The sequence below is a fragment of the Emydura macquarii genome, unplaced genomic scaffold (assembly GCF_026122565.2).
Source record: "Emydura macquarii macquarii isolate MOO-44397 ecotype Brisbane River unplaced genomic scaffold, CSIRO-AGI_Emac_v2 contig_2676, whole genome shotgun sequence".
Taxonomy (NCBI): domain Eukaryota; kingdom Metazoa; phylum Chordata; order Testudines; family Chelidae; genus Emydura; species Emydura macquarii.
The window spans coordinates 22,271,685-22,287,610 of NW_027132813.1; the positions used below are offsets into that span (position 1 = coordinate 22,271,685).

Here is a 15,926-nt window from a genome sequence, read left to right on the forward strand (position 1 = left end):
TTCTCAGGGCTCCCAGGGCTGTGAGTTAGCTTCTTACCATCAGCCTCCAGCACAAGGAAGTCTTGCCTGTACTAGCTGGGTGTTAGCTCCTTGAACATAACCAGTCTGTCAGAGACTTCAGCACTCTCCTGTGGGCTACACCAGCCCTGTCTCTGCGTTTCAGATGTTTGCACCCCAGCCTCTGAGTCCCTACAAAGTGTCTTCCTGTGGTATCCAGCCTCTGATCGCTGGATACCCATGGAAATACCAGATCCTCTGTTCCCAAAGCAACAGGTCCCGTGTACCACAGCTTACCAGTTTTACCTTAGGCCTCCTTTTCTGTGTTACACACAACATTTGAGTTCAAGTCAACCACAGCAGGAATCTTATTGAAGAAAGACTAGAGACTCAAACAAAAAATGGTGTGAGATGGAAAAACATTTACACATAAAACAAATAACACACGTTCTTGAGCCTAAACTTAACTAACAAGTTATTCTCCTGTCTAAAGAAGTTTAGCTCACCCAAAGTTCTTCCCATCATTTTCAGTTAACCTGGCTGTGATTCCTTTGTCATGAAGCAAACCCACTGTCAGTTTACTTCCTAGGCAAAGGATGCAGGGGTGTCCAGAACTGACCTTTGATAACCTCAAAATAGGGTGTCTTCCCCACCCCCAGCTATTTACCTCTACCTGTTAGTTTCCTTCTGAAATCTCCACCAGCTCTTCATTAGCATGTGCCTTAGAATGCTAATAGGTGCCTATTGTATGACATCTCCATGGTGGACCATTGTGTAGTATAAGTGTCTCCTACTCCAGCTGGAGGAGTTTGTCTCAAGACCCACTACCTTTGGGTGACCTGCTTTTAACTACAGAGCTAGAAAATGTCATTTTCATTAGATGTAAATATAGAAAATGTGAAGAGTTATGTATATCTTGCAATGTTTATGGTGACCACTGTGACAGACTTTTGGCAGAGACCTTACGTGATCTGTTTTGGGATTCTGTACCTCTGTGCCTTCTGCCAGATAGCATCAAGAGGTCTTTGAGTTATAGCCACAGTTCTGGGTGCCTTTATAAACATGTTTAATATCATGGGACAAAGGTTTTCATTTTATTATATTTGTACAGTGTGTAGCACAATTGGGCCCTGGTCCTTTTGACCTCTAGGTACTACTGCTATGTAAATGGTAAATAATAAGAGCAATTCATATTGCAAGTAAAACCACAGAGTACTCTCTAGATCCCTGGATAAATGACAATATTCTAGAGTATATTTGGGATACATTAATAATCCTAACTATGAGCTTCCTTGTTTTTGTGGGTTATTATTATTGTTGCCCCTTTGGCCCAAGAATTTAGGAAGAGAAACTGATGATCAGAATCAGCTATATTATTTGATGCAATTTTGTTTGCAGAATGTACACAAAATCCTCTTTTCCAGAACACAGTAGAAGGAAACAGCAGGCAGTTTCCTTGCCCATTTTTGAAGTCTTTGTACATCCAGTGTTCTGTGACCCAAGGAGTTCTGCTCTCTCACAGGGCCATGATCACGACTGCTTCTCTGCTGGTTTTCTCCCTGTTTTTTCCCCCTGTCTCTAACACACATACAGCTTGTGTAATAATCTCTAGCCCTTGTATTTGCAACTGAGGAACCCTCAGTCCATATGGCTTAGCTTCTGATCAGATCTTGTCATGTGTCCTATTGCCTTGGGTGATGGCTTCTATTGTCTCCAGATCTCTTACTACATAAAGGGGCTTAATTGCTCCTTCCATTTAGTCTGAAAGAAAGTTGTTTAGCATGCTAATTGGCTTTAACCACGTCTGTGATTGTCTATAGACAAAGACCTGTTTGCTGGCAGACATTGACATGTTCCAGCATGACATTGCCATTTGCTCTTTGTATTTTATCTATTTCTCCCTTCCTTTTGCATGTTGACTTCTACAGCCAATCATCCAGCCAGAAAGTCTTTTAGCTCTTGACTTAGACAGTGCTTAGACCTGCTTACACTAGTGGCAAGTTTGGCCCTAAAATTCACCAAACCATTTCAGGACCAAGTTCTCTTACAGCAACAGAATAATGTGCTGTTGTCATGTCACCAAGTTGGCCTATAAAACAACTAGCTACACAATAAATAACTTTAATTAGCATTTGAATTTCTAAAACCTGTTTTAGAACCAAAGGGAAAAGGAAACAATGTTTGCAGGCAACAAGTGAAGAGTTGTATGCTCACATATAGTGATATAAGAGGATACTGGATATATATTTGATCAACAAATTACATTTCAATGTTCCCTTCCTGCAATCATTCAATCTGCAGAAAAAAAGAAATGAACAGATGCTGAGTCCTTGAGTTAAATTAATTCTGTTCAATGAATGTACTGTACTTAAATATGTGTCATTAAGCACCTTTGACAGCTTTTTAGCAGATGTTGAGTAGGAAAATAGATCAGTTGGGGGAAAAACAAGACAAAAGTAAAATCAATGTGGTGTGTTTGATCTATATACGGTATAATTATATTTAAGCAAAAATGGCTTCATTTAGGAGTGCTGCAGGTGTGTCTCTGCACCATGACTGTAACCGACCCTGATTCTCAGCCTCACATCAGAGACATAATAAAAGAGGGTATAGAAACCTAATCTGGCTCCCATTGAAGTCAATAGTAAAACTCCCATTGACTTCAGTGGAACAATATCTGGCCCTACACCTTCTATCCACCAGCAAATGAAAAGGGCTGTAAGTCTGCACCCTAAAACCTCAGGTTGTTATACTTCTGGACTGAAACTGTCATAGGACGGGGATTGAAAATATCTTGGCAGGTGTAATGAGAGTTCTAGAGGGCCAACTGATAAAAGGAAATTTACAGATACTGTAATCCTTATAGTATAATCCTTAAACCTGAAGGAGAGCTCTGTACTAGCTCAATAGCTTGTCTTTCTCAGCAACAGAAGTTGGTCCAATAAAGGATATTACCTCACCCACCTTGTCTCTCTAATATCTTGGGAACAACACGGCTACACCAATACTGCATATAGCAAAATCCTTGCTTTCACACTCAGATTACTTATGTGAGTAAGGATTATTCATATGAGGAAAAAGAAGCTTTCTTGCACACTGAAAATTGAAAGTAGATAAATAAGTTCCTCCCCCGTCCCCCATCTAAGACAGGTGAATGAATGCTCCTTAGACTCTAATTCCATTAATGAAAACCAATCAGTGAAAAACATCATATGTGGGTGCAGAGAATATATAGTTCAAAGCTAACAACCAGTCTATGGGGCCAAATCTTGCTGGCCTTACACAAGTGCTACCATTGACATCAATGAAAGCACCTGCGTGAGTAAGGTGAACCCCTCTCATCAAAGGAGTGACCTATACAAAACATAGTTGGCATCTATTTATGTATATATTTATTCAGGATATTGTGTAACTGTTCAGTGATAATTACCAATTTTCTATATTTACAGAAACTGTCAATTCATAAAGATTAGCCTGTATTATCGACATAAGTTTTCTATAAAATATAGACATATGGTGCCATTTTGCAGCATTCAACTTAAATGTGAAAATCTAAATATGAGCTAGTAACAATTCAATCATTATCACTGAACCGTTTTTATATTTTTCAGAAAATACCTACATTATATTTAGCTATGAGTCCTTTGAGATATTTGACCCAAAGATATAGAATATATATATATTACTGTTGATAACTATGTATTTCTTCTGTGGGAGCTTCTTTACTGATTTCTAAAGAGGACAGCTTATTTGCTTCTGTCTTAAATAGGCAAAAGAAAAAAAAAAGCATAGAGAGGTGTGGAATTTTTCTAAGTCCAAGGTTTGTTTTTCCTGTTGCTCTCTTCTCTTTCACTCAAGCAGGTTTCTCCACAGAGAAACCAGTACCTACCTACCTTTATAGAAAACTAGAGTATGGGTCATACTACACTGCCACTCTTGTGAGTGGAGGAGGATCCATCCAGTCTGTGGTTAAGGATGCAGAAAGTGGGAGTGCTAGCTTTCCTCCTATCCTCTGGCCTTATAGAACAAATTCTATAGGGTTTGGGATCCACTCTACTGAAGGGGGTAAGCCAGGGTCCGATGATTCAGATTCTCTCTGGCATCAACTCTGTGGCTCTGCCAACTAAGCCAAACTTCCCTATCAGCATTCACTTACCAGTTCCACCCTATGGATGCTCTCCTTCCACCCAAGAAAGTTAATCTACATTTCTGTATCTAAAGAGGTCATGATATGTGGAAACTCAGAAATCTTGAGTATGCAAAATTTCCTGTTTAATCAGGGGAGCTCCAACCAATTCAGGGGACCTTCTGTCTGACTTTCCTGATTAGTTAGTTTTCAATCATCTCACCTTGCTCTGGCATGAAAGGGCTGGGAAACTGTCAAATTCAAAAGGAAATTGTCACTTTGTGTTAAACCTTCTAATTCTTGTGGGTGGACAATTGTTTATCCCTTTAATTGCAGAATGTAAAGTTAATTGTTTCTCAATAGATTCAACTTGGAAAAACAAAAGATCTGATTATCACTTCAGGTTATATAACTCACCTTAACTCTTTATTCAACCCTATGCTCCCACAGTTTGCCTTCACTGGAAAATTAAGACCATGTTAGAACATGACTTTGAGGAGCCATGTTGACTAACATGATGTTAAATACAACTTTGCAATTAGTGTAGAAAGGGTCAAATTGTCTTTTAATATTAATTTATCTGGTTGTAGTTATCCAATAACTCTTACTTATGACTAGAGTTCATCGAACAACTTCAGCTTTTTCAATGAAAAATTTCTCACTAAAATATATACAAAATTGAAATTTTCTAATTAGCTAAAAATCTAGTTACAAATTTTCAGGAATTAGATGCATTTTTGGGCAAAAATCTCCATGAAACATGTCTGTTTTTTAAACCAATTCTACTCATGACCAACTATTGCAATGTTAAACACCATGGCTCTTAGCAGTCCCCATAGATAAGTCTTGTTTTACATCATGTTGGCTAACATGACTTCTCAAGGTCTTATTCCAGTACAACCTAATTTTCTAGGGCAAGGAAGCTCCCTGCGGCACAGAAAATCCTCACCCTTTTCTTCCACTTTCCAATTCAGGTTTCCAATCTTACAAGAAATAACTCTGCATTAAAGTGACAAACATTTCTCCTTCCTAAAACCTCATATCCCTAGCCATTGAAATAGTTGGGCCTACAAATGTACTCTAATTGTGAGCTCACTGTAAAAAGCATGTGAAAGTTCATAAGATATCACAATAACTTATAATAACATATGTTGATAGGAAAAGGTATAAAAGGGAGGCAGAAAGACTAAATTAGACCAAACAAAAATGCCTCCTGATATAACTCAAGGACGTGTTAAGATCAAGTGTGGTAAACAAGAAAAGTGTGGAACCAGAAATCTGAACCAAAATTGGTGTCTTAGAAACTAGGCCTAATTGATGATGAACAAAATAATGAGGGGATAGGCTATTCTGCTCACCATTCCCTCTGTGAGTCCTTAAAGAAAGAGATTTGGCTACTTCAATCACCATCATGGTTGCTCTGCCACCCCCACAATTTCCTGGGACACCTGATCTTCTTCATACTCATCCTGAAAAATTTCCTCACCAGATCAGGTGAGAGAGGGTGACCCAGATGACATCATCACCTCTACCAGCTCCAGCTAACTCCCAAACACCACCTGGGATGAAAGAGGATCAAACTTTAACAACAACAAACAAACCTGATGCAACCCATCTCAACTAACTTTTATTTTTTCCCCCCAAAAGGATAGTTATTACCATCTAAGGGACTTTCAACCAAGGGGGGGTTTTCCTTCTAAAAACTCTCTCCAGGGAAAGGGAACAAAGAATGTTATTAAAATTAAAGTCTTAATGCTTTACACTTCAAATGCTTTAATTGTTTTGCTTTTCTTTATCTTTAATAAAATGTTAATGGTTTTTAATGATGTGTTTGCCTTGGTATTAAGCAGGTGAGGTCTCTATACCAAATGCTGGACTTTGTCCAACACAATGAGAGGGTTATATTAACACATGTGGCCCATTCATTCCATCTAAATTAATACAACACAACTTCTTTGTTACAATCATTCAAGTGCGAGTGTGTTTTCCATCTTCAGCAGAATTGTGAAATGAAGCTGTCAGCCAGAGAGATATGTTGGGACTACATGTCTCTTTCAAGGACACTCCACAAGAGAAGTGGATCACATCATGGAACAGGCCACCCAAATATCCCCCAAGAGAACCTCCTTCAATATGGGGCGGGGAGCTGGAACAACCGCACACCCATACTTGTAACCTACCACCCCACACTGGAGCCCATATAGGCCATCATTGAAACATTACAACCCATACTTGATGGGGACCACATCCTGAAAGAGATCTTTTCAGAACCCCTCTTCTGGCTTTCAGACAACCCCCCAACCTTGCCAGATGAGGACTTTTTTTTTGGTGGTTAAAAACTGTTCCAAATGACGTGGGATATGGCATAGTTAAGCATTTTTTAAAATACACCTGGCAATATTTTTAAACGGGACATTGTAGACTATGAAATTCAAGGTAGGCTGGCCTACTTATAAAATTAAGCTATCAAATATTACTAATAAGATGCATATTGCAAAAGTATGGTGTTGGCTGGAAATCCTTTTTAAAAAGAAGTGATTGCTTATTATTGCATCAGACGTGCTGTTTTTCTTCTTTACGCATGTCTGGTATTTCATCAGGGTAACTGCCGTTCCTATGATTAATGGCCCCTCTTGACTGACCAGTCTTCCTAATGAAATTATCTTCTGTAATTTACTCATCTATACCTTAATAGCTCCATATTTTTCAAGGATACCTTATGATCCTATCTTCTGATGGGTGCTACCTCAGATATTCAATTTTCATCTCAGCAAATCCCAATCCCCTTTTGTTAGGAAATGGTGGAACTTTGCGACAAACAAGTGCTGGATTGTTGACTAAACAATATCCAGGCATCCAACACCTTTTGAACTTAGCAAAAACATGTAGGTCTTTCCCTGTTGTTTTTGTCTGGATTTCCTTTGTTCTCCCATCCCATGTAATTACCAAAAATGCTTTCAAAACACTAAACTTAAGAGTACAAAGAGGGAAGCAATTCCACTAGCAAGTGCGCTTCAAGACTGAGAAATAATTCCAGGCACAGAACTGTCATCTCATCCAGTTTTCTTCTGAGACTATGGATCCAAGCTCTTGGAGAAGCTGTGAAGAGTTGAAACCACTGCCTCTTGCCTGCTCTGGTGATGAAAATTGCTTTTGTAGCTAATATATAAAGGACTTCTGGTTTGGAGGTTCATTTTATAAATGTAGTAATTAAAGCCTTTCTATCTTTATCAGATGAGTATTGTGTTAATTTCTAAACGCACTAATATCAGATCCCAGCTGGTCAGGTAACAGACATCTGAAAACTCTCTTTAAGTCAGTGTATTGTAAGCCTGATTTTGCAGCCAATGATTGAGAAGAACATTTGATCATTGCTAACCTGTGTTGTGCTTTAATGCAGATATGTAGGGATAAAAGCCTCTAAAGCACTTCAACAAGCCCCTGATCCATCCAATTCCTCATGTGAAAGGAGAGTTTTGAAAACTTTCTGCTGAGAAACTTAAAAAGTGAGTCTACTAAGGAAAAAGTCTATTATTTTGTAGTGGCTTGCATTTCCCTACTGCATTTTTTTTTACAAAGAGAGAGTGTTATGCTGCTCTGGTTAGCTTATTAGATATTTATTCCCTTTATACAATTTAGAGCAGTGGTGTCAGAAGTATTTAAAGTGAAAGAGACAACCGAGTGAGGCCTGAATGAGTCAACAAACACTCAGTGAATTTGCTCTTCTGGCAGAAATGGCCTCTTCTAGTCATTGTCAACAATAAATTGAAAGCTCCTTGTATGCCGTCAAAAGATAAGCTCTCCTTTAAATTAAAAAACGGGCAGAAAGAGTGGTTGATGCAGTGGAACTATTATTTTCACAAAATGTAGGGTATATGGTATGACATTTTAGGGTTCAGACCACATCAGTAAGGGGTTCTGTCACCATCTGCCCTGCAGCTCTGGGTGCCTTAAATGCTTTGCTGCTGTGCCTCACAGCCCTGATACCAACAGCCAGACTACAAGCATACAATTCACACCCTGGCTTCCACTGCCCAGTTATTTTATACAGGGTGACTCCAACATTTCCCCAGTTCCAAATTTACCAACAAATGTCTGCCCTCAGTGCTCAGCCCTCTCACTGAGTACTTACAGAAGTTGTTTGTTGCTTCTTTAAAGAGACAATACACAGTAGCTCCTTAGTTTAACTAGAGTTTGACAAACACTCTGACAGCACTGAATTGGTTTATAGCAAAAATAAAACAAGTTTGCTGAAAAAAGGGACATAGGACTAATCAGAGACTCTCAAACTTCATTGCACCGTGACCCCCTTCTGACAACAAAAATTACTATGTGACCTCGAGAAGGGGGACTGGAGCCTGAGTCCAAGCCCTGCCACCCCAGATGGTGGGGGGTCAAAGCCCAAGGGTTTCAGCCTGAGGGGCTGTAACCTGAACCCTGATGCCCAGGGCTGAAGCAGAAGCCTGAGTTCTGCCACCTTGGGCTGAAGCCCTCAGGCTTTAGCTTTCTCCCTGCGCGGTGGGGCTCAGGCTTCAGCCCGGGTGCCAGCAAGTCTAACAGCAGCCTGGGCGATCCCATTAAAACGGGGGCATGACCCACTTTGGGATCTCGACCCAGTTTGAGAACCACTGGATTAAGTGATACCAAATATAAGGAATTAAGATAGAAAGTGTTACAAGCAAACAAAAGTAAAACATAGGTTTCTAATATTAAAATTTAATTTCAGCAAGTTACAATCTTTGCCTAGGCAGGTTTCTTACCAAAATTCAGTTCCCAGAGACTTCAAGCCCCACCCCCTCCCTTTGTCAAAAGATCCAGTGTTCTGTGATTTCCAGAGCTCTGGACTCTTGAATCCCTCAAGTGATGGATATCAAAATGGCTTTCTGTTTCTGCTTCTCTTTCCCAAAGGTCATTGACTCTGTTGCAAGAGTCAGGGAGGCTTCCTGCTGTTGTTCTGCTGGTTGATTTCCCATGCGTCTGCTGATTCGTAGGCAGACTGTACTTATGCATTACTTGCCAAACACACGTTAAGAACATAATTCCAACACACATTTATAACTCTTTGTACACACCCTGTACATGCATTATGCAAGAATATTAATGATCAGTGAGTTATTAGTTCTCCAATGATATTACATACCACCTTTTGGGTATATGCCATGACAATCGTGTTTTAGCTTTAGTGAGTATTTCAGGCCTGACAAGAGTTGCTGACACAGAGTAGTTAGCTACCAATGGGCCTCTGTATCACAGATGGGCAGCGCCATGGATCTTCTATTTCCTTTCTCCTTCCTTGCCAGTGATAAAATACTCCTTGCTCTTTTCTATTTTAATTATGGCAGCTGGTCTAACCTGTTTTTCAACATGTCTTTATAGCATTCACTATGGGCTTAAACTCTCCATTCAGCACTCAGATTTTCATAAATGCTTGATTTTTAATTTTTTTCACCACAGCCTGTTTTTTTCAGAGAAGTGAAATACATTTATAATTTATAGTTGAATAAAGTTCATTATAGGATTAGGACAGAGTACTGCATGAGCCTTAATCACAAAAGAGGAAAATTAACAGTTATATAAAGCATCTGGTTTGCATTATTATATTTTAGTTCAGAACCCAAGGGAAAGTTCCTAGAGCTTATTTAAGTTTTGCACTAGTAGGTCTTATGGAAAAAGAGAACTCTATGAGTACATTTGCAGCCACTTCACACAGATGAAATGGGTATGGAAACTCCTGCCTCTTAAAACACACACTTACAGGCTGTAAAACTGAATATATCTGCTACCTCTCTTACACCTCAGCTTTCTGGGGAGGTCCTTGAAGGCAGGATTTGCAACTGCCTTACTCCTTGTTTAACCACTTACACCTGTGTAAAGTGATGCTACCTAATCAGTATGGTAGCATTTACCATTCACTTTGCACAGGTGTGACTACAGAAGGTGTGAGGAAATGAAGAATCAGCTTTGGTCGCTTAATATTGAGTTACATACACTTTATTTATTATACCTGCTCTATATGGTTTGTCACACAGGAATTCCTGAAGTCTGTCCCAGTATTCCATAACTATAAAACCTGGGATAGGTTCTCAAGGGTGACCTCTTTTTTCGTTCTCCTCATCCTTTTCAGGAATCTGTGGAGATTGTCCTGAGGACATGTTTTCCTTATGCTTAAGGAAAAATGTATATTCTTCAGCCACCCCCTTCCTTTTGCACACATAAATGTAAATCTTCAGCCCATGTTTTCTGCCCATGAAAGCAGAGCCTAAAGACCACCTCCTGAAAGACAAGAGTACAATCAGCACTCCGACTGAGAATGAGCATATGGAGAAAACAAGGTGGGTGAGATAATATCTTTTATTAGACCAACTTTTGCTGGTGAGGGAGACGAGCTTTTTTGATCTAATACAGAGTGTGGAGAACTCATCTAGTGCTGCACTGAGATTTGGACTGGGGAGAAGCGCCCAAAGGCATTTTTGAAAACTGGTCATGACCGCATGTTACAAGCCTAATCAACCCCTTGAATTAACTGTTTCCTTACTTGCAAAATTGCATTTCCTTGAGCCTTCTATTTTATTTAATCTTTTGTATCATTCACTACTTTAGATTTAAGCAATAGGATTTTTTGATTTTTTTAAAATTCCAGGTGAGGTGCCATTATTGTGTCAGAACGTTCAGAGAAATGTGTGCTGGAGTACAGCTTCTGCTTTCTGAATACAGAGTTTCTGGGGGCATCCCTATTTATTGCCCACCAGCTGATTTTCTTTCCAGTGGATAGGGTAGATGAAAAATTCAGATTTCCTTTTCAAAATATGGCTTTTTTTAAGTGGGGGAGGGGTATTAGGTGGTCCTGTAGATTTCATACTCTCATTTAATGTGTTGCAGTAGCAGTAACACTGAGTTGCTCTTCTTTTCCACTGGAACCACTAACTCAGGAAGTGAAAAGTGCACTGTTCAACACCACACAAGAAATCTTAACCTAATAGTCACAGGCTCATTTAATAAAAAATGATGTGGGCATGTGATTAGCTGAAATATGTACTGAAGACAAAAGAAGCTCATATTTATTATGGTTAATGACTCCTCCCTCTCCCCCTCCAACAGCTTGAATTCTACGCTACATTTCCCTTTAGATCAGGGAAGAAATGAGATGCCAGCTTGAAAATACTCAAGATACACAAACACAAATTCTGGGACATGAAATGAATGATCCATCATCATCAGCATCTATGGAAGAAAAAAACAGAAGCCTTTCTCTTAAAAGGAAACAAGAACCCTGCTGTTAAAATGGTTGTTTTCATGTAATAAATTAAAAAAAAAAGTAATATTTTTGTTACATAAATATTGATGTTTTGGGAACATGTCTGAATCAGTCTTATTTGTAAACAATTTTTCTTCAGCATTTCTTGATTCTCAGATCAGCTGTTAGAATTCTTTGTTTTATCTCAGTTTTTCTAGGCTATACTCTAAACTTAATTTACCAATAAGCAGGGTTCTCAAAAAAGCACAAGAAGTTTCATGTCACCATTTAGCAAATTTGTATTGCTTCTCTCAAACATATTAATAATTATCGGAAGCTTTGTGTCCTGAATAGTATCCTACTGCTAAACAAATGAAAACACAAATAAACCTCAACAACATTAGGGAAATACAAATCAGAAAAACTAATACATGCCAATGAATAAATATGTAAGCAACTTCTTTTTCATGATTATACATAGCTGCTCAGTGGCAGAATTTATGTTTGATAATCAGAGTGGTCATAACAGTCAATCTCTGTATGCCATACGTGAGATATAACGTGGAACTAAGATCCAAAACATGAGATACAAAGAAAAAGTAGCACAGAATGCATTAAATAACATGAATTTAATTACTTTTAGGAGAAACTGTGATCCAGTAGGACAAAGAACCAGGAAGCTAAAGTTAAGTCCTGTCTCTGCTGCTGCTGCCTGAACATGACCAAATCACTGAGACAAAGGTATGATCAGTTTTCTGTAAATGGGTATAACAATAATTGGCATAAGAGTTAAGAATGGGTGCAACAAAGGTTTTTGTGATGGTTGTGAAGTGTTTGGGCATCATCATTTGAAAGATACAAAGTATAATTGCTTTAGGATAAGCTACATAATTGATCAAGTTTGTGATTCAACTTTCTGATGGAAATAAAAAAAAGTCAGAGAACAGAACACCATCTTTCAGTGGAAAGTACTATAATTGTATCTAAAACAAGGGACAGCTGAAGTGTAATAAGGTCTCAAAGGAAATGCCAGATTTAAAGGCATCAGGGGGTAGTGCACAAACCCTGTTTGTGTGCACAAATGCACATATGGCATAGATACACCAACTCAGACACATCTAGGCATACAGGTGCACACAAAAAATATACAGGCACATACACTGACACATGTTGATGCATAGCTTTCCCCATGCACACAATTCTCATGCACGGACACATATTCCAATGTAGCCGGGTACAGGTGCACAATTATCAAATGCACCAACACCCCACCCAGTCCTGCTGATGCACTTCTCTGGACAGGCACTCCCCCCTACATTTGTGCCCTGTGACCCACCTCTATATGCAGACACACTCAGGTACTGACTCCCATCCACCCACGGACAGATCCACACCCACCTAGCCACAGGCCCATCCATGCTTATGGCACAAACTGCCTCCCCGCCCCCCACCTCCACGCATGGAGACATTCATACACAGACCCACACCCTCTTGCTCTGCGATTGCATCTGCTAATCCACTCAGCAATAATGCAATGCACTTCCCGCACGCAGCCCCAGCACACCCACGTACCAATGCCCCGCTGCCTCCCTGGGCCAATGCCCTGCTGTCCCCATTGCTCCCCGCCCCTTGTGCCAATGCCCCCCCAGCAAACAGACTCCATCCTCCCCTGTCCTTCTCGGGGCCAGAACCACGAGGGAAACTTTTAACCCCTCCTCCCCCGATGCGCAGCGGGACACGGCGCTGGCTGGTGCGGCGTCCGCCCGGGCAGGGCCGTCCGTGCGCTGGCGCCGCTCGCGTCTCCCCCCCCCCCCTTCCCCACACGGGCAACCCAGGCGGGCTCCGGGCCCGGGCGGTTCTTTAACCCTTGCCCTGCCGCGCCCCGCGCCGCCCAGCCCCGGGGAGGGCCGCGGCGGTGACGGCTGGCGCGTGGTGCCCGGGGCAGGAGCGCGCTGCTCCCTCCCTCCCGGCCCGGCCCAGGCGGCAGGAGGAGCAGGGCGCGGAGCGCAGACATGGCGGCCAACATGTACCGAGTGGGAGGTATGTGGGGGTCCGGGGAGCGCCCGCCCTGCCGCCCGGCCTCTGCCCCCTTGCACTGAGCCGGGGCCCGGCCCGGCCTGGGGGCGCCCGGCCCGCGCTGTGTGCAGCCTGCTGGGGAGGAGGAGGAGGAGGAGGGAGCCGGGGCGGGGGCACAGCCTAGCCTAGCCCAGGGAGCCAGCGCCCCATGCCGGCCCCCCATCCAGCCCAGCTCCCAGCGGGGCGGCGAGGGAGGGAGCGCGTGAGCCTTCCCCCGCCCAGGAAAGGAGGGGGCCCAGCCTCCGGGGGGCAATGGGCTCAGCCTCCCTCCCCGAGCAGAGCAGGGCCAGTAGCACCCCGGAAGGGAAGGTGGGAGCATCCTCCGCCCCCAGGGGGGAAGAGGAGCCGCGGGCCCCTCCAGGAGGGGAAAGGGGCAGGGCAGTGCCCCCCAAAGGGCAAGGGTGGGAGGGGAGGGCTCAGCAGGCTGCCCAAGAGGCGATCACATGTTCTCTCTGACTAGCAGCCACCACCAGGGGATGCGACAGGAGCAGCATCTCCCAGCAGAGCTGGGGTGGGGAGACGGGCTCCCAGGGGGAGATGCCACTTTTCGCCCCTCGCCCCCGCAGCGTGTGCTAATCCTACGCAGTTGCAATCCTCGAGGGGACTCCTCTCTCTCTTCCCCCACCACCAGGAAGGAGGAAAGGGTTTGGCCCAAACCAACCCTGCTATGGCTGGATGGGAATGGGCAACCTGCATCCATCCAGACAGCTTCTGCATCACAGAAATGTCCCTCCTTGTTAATTACTCCCTAATGTCTTTTGCTACCTGTACAATGAAGTTTCCACACACCCTCTCCCCATCCCCCCGAAGTTAAGTAGTAACATTAGGTAGCTGTGATTTTTCTGCCCGTCAGCTTGGCTACTGAGGGCACCGCAGTGTCCAGTGTAGGGTGCATTGGCACAAGAGGAATGGGGGCTAGTTAAAGACTAAAAGAGGGTGTGGAAAAAAAATAAGCAATACAATTTTTTCCACTTCCTCACATTAAAATGCCCAATGCCATCTTTCCAATCATCTGTGCCAAAGGAAGAGCTGAAGTTAGCTTTTCCATACCATCTCACTATTCAATAGCCTTCTCTCCCAATCACTCCCCAAACCAGCATCCTACACTGTGTATGGGGGAAAAGACAAAGAAAAAGACTGTACAGGGTGTGTGAGTGTCCTGGTTTTGTCAAATCACATGCTAAGGAGGCCCGAATTAAAGATAGTAAAAGTGATGAATGAGAGATCAATTCCGTCCTGTCCTTCCCTCCCAAGGGGTCAATTGCAGAAATACAATGTGGGAAATGACTGCCTATAAAAGAGTACTGCAGAAGAGGATTGGGGGGTTATAGTGGATCACAAACTAATTATGAATCAACAATGTGGTATTGTTGCAAAAAAAGCAAACATCGTTCTGAGATGTGTTAGCAGGAGTGTTGTAGATGAGATAGAAGAAGTAATTCTTCCACTCTACTGAGCACTGATAAGGCCTCAACTGGAATACTGTGTTTAGTTCTGGGCACCATACTTTGGGAAAGATGTGGATGAATTGAAGAAAGTCCAGAGGAGAACAACAAAAATTATTAAAGGTCTAGAAAACATGAGCTATGAGGAAAGATTGAAAAAATTGGGAGGTGGGAAGGGAGTTAGTCTGGGGAAGAGAAGATGGTGGTGGTAGCAAAAAGTTGTTATAAAGAGGAGGAGGATAAATTTTTCTCCTTATGCACTCGGGACAAGACAAGAAGTAATGGGCTTAAATTGCAGCAAGAGAGATTTAGAAATTGGCTAAGGAAGTTGTAGAATCTCCATCATTTGAGGTTTTTAAGAATAGCGTTAGACAAACACCTGTCAGGGATGGGCTAGATAATATTTAGTCTTGCCTCAAATGCAGATGGCTGGACTATTGAGATCCCTTCCAGTCCAGTCTATGATGTAGTTACAGCAATAGGCCCTCTTTCTCAAAGAGGGAATTGAGCCTGTACACCTATACTCAAGTGAGTAATCCCTACAAGAGTAGTCCCGTTGAAATCTGGGCAAATATTTGCATAATCTGGCCTCTACTGCTTAGATTGTGCATTCTCAATCTAAGAATTCCTAGGGGAACATGAATAAATTTCAGGAGATTGCAACCACCTCTTTTTTGTTATGACTAAATAAGAAGGGGTCTTGGAATGTTTTTCTGTTGTAACATTGTGTCACAATATTAGAAAGGTTGAGAACCACTATCTTAGACCTGTTAAACTATCCCCTCTCTCATTCCATGTGACACATAATGATTACATATATATTTTTGATGATTTAACCATATGTTCAAACTCCCATCCCCTTTTCCATTTATTTTTTCTTGAATGAAGCTGGTCTTGGAGATGTAAGGTTTTGGGGCAAGGTTAACCCCTGTGTGTTCACCACTGTTCCATGCATTAATTCCATCATATTTCCATAGTGGTGAATTCAGACATTAGTGCAGAATGCAAATAAGATATATTCGAATAGAAATGCAAAGTATTATTTGAA

At 42.0% G+C, this 15,926-nt stretch overlaps 1 protein-coding gene and 1 long non-coding RNA gene across 3 annotated transcripts in view; both read left to right on the forward strand.

Annotated features, from left to right (window-relative positions):
• The first annotated feature begins 7,564 nt into the window (after positions 1–7,564).
• Positions 7,565–11,476, forward strand: LOC137164531 (uncharacterized). 2 transcript variants are annotated; one of them, XR_010923076.1, is made up of 3 exons: positions 7,565–7,629; positions 10,248–10,455; positions 11,222–11,476. It is a non-coding gene; the product is annotated as an uncharacterized lncRNA (long non-coding RNA). The 2 variants fall into 2 exon arrangements; XR_010923075.1 differs by lacking the exon at positions 7,565–7,629 and having other exon boundaries at positions 10,142–10,455.
• Positions 11,477–13,155: 1,679 nt separating this feature from the next.
• MTA3 (metastasis associated 1 family member 3) overlaps positions 13,156–15,926 on the forward strand; it is a 208,757-nt gene continuing 205,986 nt past the window's right edge. Inside the window, exon 1 of the mRNA XM_067565049.1 lies at positions 13,156–13,397. Within this exon, the coding sequence (XP_067421150.1) occupies positions 13,370–13,397 (28 nt within the window). The 5' untranslated portion in view covers positions 13,156–13,369. The remainder of the gene's footprint in view (positions 13,398–15,926) is intronic.